Source organism: Macrobrachium rosenbergii, chromosome 20 (genome assembly GCF_040412425.1).
Source record: "Macrobrachium rosenbergii isolate ZJJX-2024 chromosome 20, ASM4041242v1, whole genome shotgun sequence".
Lineage (NCBI taxonomy): Eukaryota > Metazoa > Arthropoda > Malacostraca > Decapoda > Palaemonidae > Macrobrachium > Macrobrachium rosenbergii.
The window spans coordinates 15,235,801-15,248,864 of NC_089760.1; the positions used below are offsets into that span (position 1 = coordinate 15,235,801).

General features: G+C 39.4%; 1 protein-coding gene across 2 annotated transcripts in view; it reads right to left on the bottom strand.

The window, feature by feature from the left end:
• The window catches only part of LOC136849070 (uncharacterized), a 47,478-nt gene that overhangs the window by 11,381 nt on the left and 23,033 nt on the right, over positions 1 to 13,064 (bottom strand). For both annotated transcript variants that reach the window (XM_067121991.1, XM_067121993.1), the window contains exon 4: positions 7,746 to 8,138. In XM_067121991.1, coding sequence (XP_066978092.1) covers positions 7,746 to 8,138 — 393 coding nt within the window. The remainder of the gene's footprint in view (positions 1 to 7,745; positions 8,139 to 13,064) is intronic.

A 13,064-nucleotide genomic window follows, 5' to 3' on the forward strand; every position in this document is an offset into this window, starting at 1 on the left:
TAAAAGTTAAAGGACATCTCACATTACAGCATGGAGAATGAACTAATAAGTAAAGAAGGTAAGATCTTATTATAGCATTAACCTTAGAAGGTAGTTGTGACAGAACCACAAAGTGAATTTTTCATCCAGGAAATGGCATTTCTTCGGTCTAGTAAGTCATGAGGTAGACCTATGTTAGTTATAAATGATTTGTTTAACCAGACCTCTGAACCCTTTTAGGGTTCTTCTCGGGCTGGAAGTTAGGTGCCATCCAAAAGTGACCCCCATTCCTAACTCACAGGGGTTTAAGGTCATATTCCATTTATTTTGCAATGAATTCAGTGAGAACTGAATTTGAAATACAGTACACTGAAAAGCTGCCAGTAATACCACTGCATAACACCAACAAATTATCAAAACTATACTGCAAATCATGAGGTAAACATTAAAGATTTTCAACCAAATTGTATAAAAATAATAGCACAGATATCTATAAAAATTTAAATAAGGGAATGCTCAATGTCCCCTAAGTACAAAATATATGAATGTTGTACAGGGGAAAGAAAGTCTAAAATTAAACCACATGGAAAGCCATAACACCAAATAATAATCATTTCAGCTCAGGACCAGATGAAAGAATTAATGCTTCCAGTGGCTAAAGGCAAACACTGTGTCAGCAAAAATGTCACTCACTCAAGTACTACCTCTTTCCTAACAAACAAACCTGAGGTCGTTACATATGGGATTAACTTTCAGCAAGCTGAAAATCCGGACATTAAACATCTGCAAGGAGGTTAATGGTAACAGTTACTGATGATAGGGGGAGGAAGCACTGGCCACCAAGTCGGTATACATTCAGTTCTACGCAGTTTACCTTTTGGCCCAGGTAAGAGAATGAGGAGTGGTATGAGGTGGGCCCTTAATGTAGACCTCAGGTTTATATGTTAGGAACAATACAAATTACTTTAAAAATCTGTCATTTGCTCCTACACAAATACAAACCCTCAGTCTTTACATATGGGAGACTTACTTTTGGAAGGAGGATTCTGAGTAAATCTCTGAAATGACTGGTAGTTCAGCTCACCTGGGTATTTTCTTTGTACTCATGAAAGAGCAAAGGAAGGAGACCATACCTCTGATCTTTTGAATGAGAGAGATGTTCAATCTGAAAATTTTCCTAGCCTAACCTGTCCGAAAATGATTCAATTATGCGATCCACTCACCTGTTCATGTTGTTCTTCTTTCACTATGCAATCCAGCTTACAACAACAAAAACCACAAAACAGACTTACAACCCAACTTTTATCGACCTAACCTTCAGAGAGCTCTCTCTACCTTACCACCATTTGTTCAACTCTCCCACCCGCGTTTGTTTACATTTTCTCCCTCCCACCATTTTCGTCCTATGACATCACTTCCTATGACGTCATAACAAGCACATACTTTTTAAACATAAAGAATGCTTTGCTATACAAATATCTTATAAAATTAAACATGTGCTTTCTTTTATACATTTTGTAATGCCCATACCATTTCACCAATGCAGAAAATAAACATAAAATAATGACTAACTTATAAAACTAACACATAATCACAATCGTCACACTTCTTGGAATTTAGAATTAAAAAAAAGTAATATCATTGATTTGAAAAGGCTTGGATGAACCAATAGTCTCAAAGACTATACTATAAAGCTAAGACCAACCAACTGGTTTGCTCATAGTAAGTCACTCTCTCCCCTTGCTAGAGAGAAGGAAGGATTTGCATTTACTAATCAAAATGGAGCTAGATTTTAGATAAGATACTCAGTCATCTAGATTACCTTCATGCACGCCAGTCCAGCATGTGATGGCTCGTTCACTGTTCTCTTGCCCACTGGGAGAGGAAGGAAGACAGGAGAAAGGGAGGAGGCCAGTCCCACACACACCTCCTTGAACCTGCACACCTTGGGCGAGATGCAACCTGTCCCTCAAGAGCTACATGACTTGTTGAGCATCCACCAAAGGATCCAGGGAAAAGGAGTCCAAGGAGCTATGGGCAACGTCCCAAAGTAAAAGGAGATGACTGTGATCTGCATGGTTACATTCCAGCCTAGTACTCGACCAACAGATTCTTCCTGAATGCGATGGACAGACCAATGCCCCTGGCTTCGAAAGATCTGGACCGAATATTGATGCCCACCAAGAAGTTGCAGGGTACCATCAAAGGACCTAGGGGCACTTAAATCTTTAAAGCAATTACTCATATAGATTAGTGTAAAAATAAAAAAAAAGGAAAATTAACCCTGAAACCTTAAAATGATATCATCGGCCTTTCATGGAGTTTATTCTTCCACCAACGGCATGAGTGAGAACCAACTCCCAAATGTCCACATCCCTACCCTAACCCCACAGGGGTTGGCACAACATGATTTGAGTGGCCCGAGTGTAAGCCTAACCCGCTGGCTAGGACTGAGAATATTACAAGAAGGCAATCACCCCCACATTAATCATATTATGGGCAAACCGGAGAGAATGCCAAGAGTCCTAGCTCCAGAACCAGACCCCCCGGAATCCGTGGTCCAGCCCTAAAGAATAGTTCTGCCTTTGAGCTATCAATCTGATAACTCTCAGGTCCAAACATTATCAGGCAGCTGATGGTCCTACCACAGTTCCCATTATTTAGCTTCAGATATACAGTCGTCCCTCTTCTATCACAGGGGTTAGGTTCTAGAACCTCCCCCCCCCGCGATATGCGAAAATCTGCGAAGTAGTGACCTGATATCTATTTTATTATTAACTGTATATGTATATATCTTAAGACTTTATAAACCCTCCCCACACTCTTATAAACCTTTCCCACACTGTTATTAACCTTTCCCTCACTCTTACAAATACTTCCTATACACTTCAACACTTTCTATACTCTTAAACCTACTTAATAGTTCACGGAACAGTGCATCAACAGTGATAAAAATTCTCTTGTGTATGTAAATGTTACAATGAATTACTAATTTTCAAATATTAATACTAATGTAAATACATTATGTTATTTCAATTACAGAATCCATTTGGTATACAGCATTGTATTATTATTTTGATCTGTTTTCACCGTAATATGCATAAAAAAACGATCGTCCCAGAGGGAGAGAGAGAGAACTGGTGTTTACTATGTATAAACGAAGTCTCAGCACAGTAGCTTGGAACTAGACTAAGCCTTGACTTGACAAGCTGGGGATGAGAGTGTATAGTGTAACCCTATGTCGCTTACATATGAAATTCGGGTTTTAAATATTTTTACAGTGAATAGAGATGAAACATCAACAGTGATAAAATATTCTCTAGTGTAGTGTTATATGTGTGATAATCACAGTCAGCTACATGTAATGAAGCCCAGTTCAGTAAATCAGAGGAAAAAAAATGGCAACACATACCTACAGTAGAAACAGTTACAGATGACGGAGCAATGGTTTTTTTTATACATATATTACGATAATAATAGATCGATATTATAATTTATTCTGTATGTGAAATAAAGTTTTATTGAAATTTTGCTATTTTTTCCTTAAAAAATTGTATACAGAGAGAGAGAAGAGAGAGATTTTGAAATGGGGTGTTTATGTACATTGGTAAGGTGTTTTGTGGTTTTGTGGGATTTTAATTTAGCATTTTAGATATTTTTTGCTGTTTACATTAATATTAATATTTGAAAATTAGTAAATCTTTTTTATCATAAAAAAATGTGTTTAGTCATGAAAACAAAAATTTTGCCACAAAATAAAATAAATAAATACTACAAAATCCCACAATATAGCAAAAAATTTGCGATACAAATTTAGACACAGGCAGTCCACGGTTATCGGCGGGGTTCCGTTTCTGAGGGTTTGATGATAACCGAATTTTCAGGGCTATCGGCATCGAAAAGCACCGATTTTCAGCTCTGAAAATTGCCAATTTTCTTTGCTAGACAAGCGCCATAAAACTGGATCGCCGTTAACCGAGCCCGCCGTTAACCAGGGACTGCCTGTATATTAAATTAAAAACTCAACGATACAGTGAGACCATGATGAGTAAACCGCGATATGGCGAGGGACGACCGTAAACCCAATCGCAGCTATGATATCTTTTCCTATTTATCTCGTCCAATAAGTGTTGCAAAAAGTGGAAAATTCCACAAAATTAGTCGAAAAAAATAGATAATAATATATGAGACTCTTGGACTCAAACCCGGGAACAAATTCCTGGGGTTCAAGAGCCCCCTCACCATATCAAGATGGTTCCACATCGAGGGGGATTCATTTGGTAAAGTGGACGTTTACAGTACTGAAAACGAAGGCTGACTGCTACGGATGAATCAGACCCCATCAACTTACATTATGAAGGACGTAAAATTTGGCCCCATCAACTTACATTTTGAAGGATGTAAAATTTGGCAGAATGATCCCATTTGCTTGTATTTAGATGGTATGGTATGTCCGTTGGCTGTTACTAGTTCTATAAAAGCTCTTTGCTCGACAGAATTGAATGAGACAGTGATCACATGGGAATTGGTGCTTCAACATGGCATAACTGTAGGCCATCCTGTTCTCTTCCCAGATCTTCACGAGTGAGGACGATGGTCTGTTCCCGGACACGCCATCTTGAGACAACCTCCACACATCCCCGTGTGGCAGCCATATATCGATAAACGGCCATATGTCCATGCTGTCACATCAGCAGCTGTGCAAACTTGATTTCTCCTAGGAGAGCAAGAACATGAGAGATGACGAGATGCTGAGGAACGAGGCTGAATGGCCGACTGGGTTGAACTAACTACACATATGTGCATGTCTTCATGGATGTGGACGTGCGACAGGACACATTCGTGGAAGCTGGAACGACAATCAGAGGCCTCCTGAGACAGCATGAACAGGGAGGGGCTCTGGAATGACGGAGACTAAGGTCACAGACATGGGAGCAACTAGGCGACAACAGCCTAGACTGGAAACATGTCCACTGCCGTGCAGAATCACTCACGTCCGTCATACGATAGCGGGACCCAGAAGGAAACTGCTAAACTTCCGAAGCCTTCCCTACATGGGATTCCTTAACAGGAGCTTTGTCATCCTTCCTACAAACACTAACAGGGGGATCGGGGAAGACGACACAATAGTGGGGCCCAGAAGGGAATGGCTGAACTTCCAAAGCCTTCCCTACACAGGATTCCTTAACAGGAGCCTTGTTATCCTTCCTACGAACACGAACAGGGAGACCAAGGGAAGACAACACTGCCGTAGATTTTCTGATCGCCAAGCTTTGCTTGGAGTGAAAAACTGATGGACAAGAAGCGGAAGGACTTGACACCCCCTCACCAGCGAGACAGCCGAGCTGGAGTGGGAGAATCACATCCGTGGTCGGGCGAAGACGGAAAAGAAGAGAAGGAAGACAATGGAGGAGAAGATGGAGACGGAGATTTGCAATGTTTCTTCTTCACAACATGAGTGAACTTCTCTCAAAAAAGATATCAACTCAGAAGACGGATCCTAAGTAAAAGTCACCACTGTGGTAGGGATCCAAAGCTCTGCGAGGGATACATTGCCAACTGAGTGGGAAAAGAGCTACCACCACAAAAAAGGGGGTCCAAAGCTCTGAGAGTGATACGCTGCCGACAGATCCGGATTCTGGAACCGTAGGTCTATGAAGAGGTGAATGTCGCTGCAACCGCCGACTCAAAATGCTGGTCAGGGTACACCAAAGGCTGATGTGGCATCACTGGTACAGTCAAGGGAGTAGCAGCAGGGCCGGCAACTGTCCAGGTGGATGACACGAGAAAGTGAGGATATGAAAAGGGACAATAGGACACCGTAGGTTGGTACTCCTGGAAGGCCTAGAGAAGCCCAGGTGCCAGCCATCTGAGCCTCCGAACCTGAAATAGAAGATGACGATGCCTCCTCCCTCACAGGGGAGGGAAACCTCCCCCTGCCCCAAGAGAGCAGGGGCAGCCAGAGAGATAATATCTTTTGACCCTTCACCCGAAACTTCCAAAGACGAAGCTATTGAAGAATGAGAAGGGGTAAAATCTCCCAAGGAAGACTGAGCAACTGGAGGAAGATTGGGAATACAGTGGAAGAAAACAGGAGGAGACTTGAGAAGAAGCCATCGAAGAAGGAGAAAACCCCCTTCCGAGATGGTGCCTTCTTCCTCCTCTGATGCTTCCCTTTGGCAAAAAACCTCCACTGCTCAGGAGACCAAGAACTACATTCAGAGAGGGGAAGGGAGCGAGCCTCTGACTCACAGCACGCCCCCCCAACAAAGACAGGGCAAGAGACAAGACAGAAACCGTAGACAGGAACTCCCACTGGTCCCAGAGAGCAAATCAGGGCCAAAAGCACTGTTAAAGATCTTACGACATCAACCTCCGTGTTGAGGGAGGGGGAAAACTTGCTAGGTTTATGCAACAAGTATCCTCGTACAACTGAATATGAAACCCTCGCCAGGAAAATACAAAAATCCGCCTTGTCTCAATCCTCTCAATTACACAACATCTGAAAGACTAATACATTACAACATTCCAAGAAATTGTGTAGCTGAAAATAAAAAACATTGTTTGTTCATGAAAAGGCATTTCAGAACAAGGAGGAAAAGAATGTCAAAGAGGGAAGTTTTCAAATGAGGTTGAGAGATTTCTAAAAATAGAACAGATGGCATCGAGAGTTGGAAACCATCCCTCCAACTCTCCACAGTTACGTGAATAAGAAAACAGAATACACGAAACAAACACAAACCAAGGAGATAGGTGTTGGTTTGTGTATAAATGAAAAAGTAAGTAAAATGATATATACTGTATAGGGAGAAAGGCTCCAAATCTTATACAGGCTAAAGCAAGTCAATATGGCTACGTAGCAAGAATAAGTGAATATATTGTGAGACATAGAAAAACATGTTGAAATGTTTCAATACATCAGTACTGTACAGGCAGTTCCCAGATATCGGTGGGCTCAGTTATCAATGATCCGGTTTCATGGGGATTGTCTAGCGACAAAAATCAGCAATTTTCAGTGCCAAAAATCGCCAATTTCTGCTTATCAGCACCAATAATTGGGTATTGGAGTCGATACATACCTAACAGAGGCGCCGATAACAGAAAATCGGCGATTTTCGGTTATCGTCACGCCGTCAGAACGGAACCCCCACCGATAACTGGGGACTGCCTGTTAGGTATGTATCGGCGCCAATAAGCGGAAATCGGCGATTTTCGGTGCCGAAAATTGCCAATTTTCGTTGCTAGACAAGTGCCACAACCCGGATTGCTGATAACTGAGCCCGCCGATAACCAGGGACTGCCTGTATATGCGAAGTATAAACAAAAAATACAAAATATGTTATAAAAACAAATATATTACAAAAAATACAAAATATGTTATAAAAACAAATATATTCACACACAGAAGAAATAGTGGAACTGCAGGGCAAAGAAATACAGTAAAAGCACATCTATACCAGACTGTGGCCCGGAGAAAACTGCATAGAACTGAATGTATACCGACCTGGTGGGCGTTGCTTCCGCCCCTACCATCGGTAACCGTTACCATAACCTCCTTGCAAAAGTTTAACAGCCGGATTTCCAGCTCGCTGAAAGTTAATCCCATATGTAAAGGCCAAGGGTTTGTATTTGTGTAGGAACAAATTAAGATTCCAGTTTGGTGCCCTAGTTCAACAGGCAAATACAGCAAAGATAAATAAACCATGTTGGTTTTTGTATGAAAACACATTATATAACAAATTGTATAAATTATAAGAAAAACTTACTTGTGAAAAGCTAATATAACAGCACTCGATCTTGCCCAAAAGGCTCTGCATTTACTTCCATCAACTTCTGAGAATTTGTTATTATTGCTGAAGTGTGTACTCAGATTGGGAGATGGAGCATTCAGTAATGGACGACTGCAAGCATTCTTTGGCATTTGTGAAGAAATAGACTCTTGAGTAACAGGAGACCCAGGACTTGCATCTGAATCTCTTCGATTGGGATATCTTCTTGTAAAAATTGGGGGACTGTAAACACCACTGGATGCAATAGGCTCTTTTGGAGGCTCGACTGTCATATTTATGTTATCTAAAGGTATTTTGCGGACGAAGTCTGTAGTAAATGTGACTGATTCTTTGATTAAAGAGCTAGACATGGACTGACGCATGATGGCACTGTAATAGCAATGTCAAAAAATATAATGATTAACAGTATTCAATATCTTACCTGAAATAATTAGTTTGAAATCAGACAACACTGTAATTAGTATATTTCCTGGATAAATATACTTCATGACAACAGTACAATATCATCCAACTTAATGTTAGAAAAATCCAAGAATTAGTTTCTGATACTGCACTACAAACCGTTCACGAAAACAATTTTCCCCTAATTGTTCTCATTATTTTGATAAACACCAGTAACAAATCAATTCTCCACAGGAATCCAGACAAACCATTTGAAAAAAAAAAATACTGACAAATATAAGCAGTCAAGGGCAATTACTACACATGACCTTACATCCAAGTATAACTGAAAGGTCAAGATAAAAAAAGGCTTGAAGTTACTAAAAAAAAAAATTCAGAGCTTTTTACATTTTCGTTTCTTAGCATACAACCTCAGCATCGTTACCATAAATGTTTTTATATCAGCTTTTCCAATTATAGGGTTAGAGATACAAAACAAGTATTCTCCACTGTTCACTGTCCTGTGCTCTTTCTACCTGAACTCCCACCTGGTCTAGGTATTCATCTATCTCCTATAGCCTTGATTTCCTACTACTTCCATATCTACTGCTTTTCTGGCCAACTATACCTCACTCCATGTTCAAACCATTTCAGTCTTTGAAATCACAAATCACCAAATCCCCCCACCACTTCATTACTTCACAGTCCAGTGTGTCCCAAGATGACACATGCTCAAACCCGTCTAAGATCTGCCCACCTTTCAAATGATGGCTCTCAGGTCCCTCTATTTGCCATTTGCCCTTGTGCTTAATCCATATATATTTTGCAATACTAAGCACCTCTTCTGATATCATCAGTTGCATTGGGTACACAGTACAGTTCTTCCCCCACCTTCCAACAACAGCCACAGGGCCACTTTCCTGACTGCATTTTTTCCTTTGCTTTCTTTCCAGTCACAGTAAGCTTTATTTTGCTTACAATGATTTTCAAGTACAATGGTACCTTGGTACTCAGACTTAATTCCAAAAGGCTGTCCAAATGCCAATCTATTTGAGTACTGAATAAATTTTTCCCATAAGGATATATTTAATTTGGATTAAGTCATTCCACATAAAAATATTAAAAATCAAAAGCATTTTAACTCAAACCTAACAAACCTAGCATTCAGAAATCATACAAAAAGACCTAAGCAAAATAAATAAATAAAATAAATTAGGTACTTATGAGAACTGATGGCATATGTGGAAGGAGGTGAGAGAGAGAGAGAGAGAGAGAGAGAGAGAGAGAGAGAGAGAGAGAGAGAGAGAGAGAGAGAGAGAGAGAATGTCATTGTTTGGAAGGGGAGTCCCGTTCAATAAAAATAGAAGGCAACTGTGCAAATGGGGCAGTTTCTCTTTTCTGCCTCCTTCTACTGTTTCCTGCTTAAGACTCGTTGTGTTTCTGTCTCACCACAGAAAGACCTGTCCATTGATGTTTGCTTTTACTTGCATTTTAAAATGTTCCAAGAGTGGGACACAGCTTTATCATTCAGCAAGTTTATAGCATAGTTTGCTAAAGCTTTGTCAGGGTGATACTTTTCATGAAAACTTTTCCAGTTTCCACCATCTTCCACACATCTCATTTTATTAATGAACTATTAACACCCTCAATCATTTTTACTTATGCTTCTTCTGGGTTTGCTGTCATATCTAACCTTCTTAGGTCCAATGATGACTCATTTGCACTAGATTAAACAAAAATCATAAAGAAAAGAGGTGAATTAGGGTAAACTGAGTACTTTTCCTTTGTTTTAGCTGGGAATCACACATACCCACAATGCGTCTAATCCCATACATCTTCCAGCCAGTTGTCTTTGTTTGTCTGTATGCTGAGCAAAATAAATTAAAATGGAGCATTTTCTTTGCTTGGATAAAACATCCCTAAACCAAATTATATGAAATGAGAGCTTTTCGAGTTCCAAGGTTTATCTGTACTTTCCTTTACATTTCATTCTTCAGCTTTTACATATACCCACCACTTTTCCCTCAAATTCTCCAGTTACCACTAGGTCATTCATATAAACCAGCTCCCAAGGCCCCTTTTCTGCATTCCTTTGTAGCTTCTTCCATTACTATGATGAACAGAAAGGATTCAGTGCTGACCCTTGATGGGCAATTAACTTATCTCAAATTCTGATACACCTGCCACTGCCATTCTAAATATATTGTTATTTTAAAAGTGATATGACAAGCTTTTGGTGTGGGGAGAAAAAAGTTGCAGTCCTAGAGAGATTCTGTTCCTTGAGAATTCTTCTATGTCCACGTGGAACACGCACATGGAAAATTATCAAAATCAAACAATAAATAAGTACCAAAAAACGTGCACAAATGTCAGGAAAATACGTGTAATAAAATCATTACTTTCACATATGGAGGGCTGACGAACCTACTTTTCGGTACAGGGAAAAATCCTTCTTAGAAGATGTGTATATTATGTCACTTTCCAGCTTGAAACCCCATAAAACTATGTTGCATAAACATATTCGGCAAAAAAATGTGTTGAACCCCCCCCAAATTTGAGAAATGGCTGCTTGACGTTTACAACGATATAACTATATAGCCAGTTATACGGTTTAGTTTAGTTTCCTATGAATCGTCAAAATTTTCTGTATGTGAGTCAATCATAGAAAACAGCTGTTGACAAGTTTAGGGGTACCTTACGTAAATATTTATTGAACGCCAAGTGACGCTCGATAAATGAATTTTTTTTTTTTAGGAAAAGGATTTGTTACTTTATTTACACATTACAAAAGGCATTTATTATTTTATTTACACATTACTGAAGGGCTAGAAACCACCAGCTTTATACGTTGTGCCTTCCTGTCTTTTCTTCCTGGCTAATCGCATCCTTTTCTTTGGTTTTTTTCTTTCTTCACCTTGCAAAATTGCTAAAAACTCACTAAATTTGCGTATATTATTGTCGGTAATTGTTACAAGTGTTGCTAAATGACCTCAAAAGTCTTTAGATTTAGCTACAAAATCGCTAAATTGACAAAATGGCTAGAGTGTTTGTGCTAAATTATGCTTGAGGGAGCGTGGTGGGTGAATTGGGAAAGCAAAAAGGTGTTTTGTTTTTTTGTTATTTCGGATTCCTAACATAATTCTATGATGCTAAATAACAATCTGAGCACAAAATATCCGATATTTGAGCGATATCTGGTGAGTTGTTAGGGTGGGTGGGTGGGTGTGCTTGGCTAGGGGGATCCTGCTGTTATTTGCATGGGGGGCAAGGGGGATGTATTTTTTTTTTTTTTTATTTTGGGGTCCTAATATAATGCTACGATGCAACATAACAATCTGAGCACAAAAAATCCAATATCTGAGCGATATCTGGTTATCGAGTTGTTGGGGGGGATGCTAGAGGGGGTAATGGTGGGCGGGGGTGACTTTTGACAAGTGCCTTGATGTTCTACTAGGGCAAGGGAACACTTTTAGCATTAAAACAGAAATTGAAAAAATTGGCCCAAAAATATCACTTTGAGACCCTGCCCAAATTTAAGGATATAAACTATACAGAAAATAATCCTCTTATAATCTGCTTTTCTGTTTTATGCGGCCAAGGCTACCCTTTATCTGATATTTGGCCATCACTGTTTTAGGCTAATAGTAGGATATTCCTTAAAAAGGAGTTCCTACTTAATCTGGTTAGGTTACTGCCTGTTCTAGGTTTACATCACCTTTAAGGATATAGGCTACACAAGACCTTACTAGTATGTAGCCTTACAGATATGCTACCGAGTCGTAAAAAAGCTAGGTTATTTTATTGAGCCTAGGATACTGTTTATATATAATCCTAGGCTTATTTGTTCTTTCTTAGCCTAGGACTGTATAGGATATTGCATAATTCAGATTATTAAATGTAGAAGCTATATAGAAATGGAAACTTGCTAATATGTAACCTTATACTTAGTCTACTATTTTTTGTCTAGCCCAGGTTGTTGTTTATATCCAATCCCAGGGTATTTGGTCTAACCTCATTGCCAGGCTATAACTTACTATAACTAATTTAGGCTGCCTAATCTGGATTATTTAATTCACACTTAAGGGTATGGGTTACAAAAAACCCAATTACCTTAGAGGGTAGCCTTAAGGCTAGGTTACCATCTTATCCAGCACAATTACTATTTCATCTAGTCCTAGTTACATGGTCTAGGCTAACAATTTAGTCCAAAAATGGGATGTTTCATGAAAACTTATCACTTAACTTGATATAAGGTAATGCATAGGCTAGTCCTGGATTATTTAGCTCATGCTAAGTGCACAGGTTTATATAAAAGGAAAAAATTATATTTATATGTAGCTTTATTGTAGGCTATCGATTTATTTTGCCCAGATATTTTTATTACCTGATCCTAGAGTCCTCGGTCTAAGCTAGGCCACTTAAGGATACATAATCCTAGGACATAGGCTACAGACAGCATCCACTACAATAACCCCCCTGTATTCGCGGGGGATGCGTACCACGACCCCCGCGAATAGCTAAAGCCCGTGAATACTTAGAACCCTTCTAAAGACACTTAGAATTGCCTATTTTGATAGTTCAAACACAAAAAAAAAAAAATGCTTATACTGGTATTATCCTATTTACGATGGAGTTGGGTTCCAAAAAACCCATCGTTTGTTGGAAAAAACATATCTCGAATATAGCCTAGCCTACACAAGGATATGCAGTACCATGCATACAAACATGGTAGCCTAGCCCACACTATAAAGTATACTCTATACATACACGGTATAGTAATTATTAATATCAGCTAATTCTGGAGGTTCATGCAAAGTGACTTATGATAATTCATTACAAAGAGAAATTGAATAACAAACAAGAATTACGTTAGCCTACACTATGGTATATCGTATACATATACGGTAGCCTGGC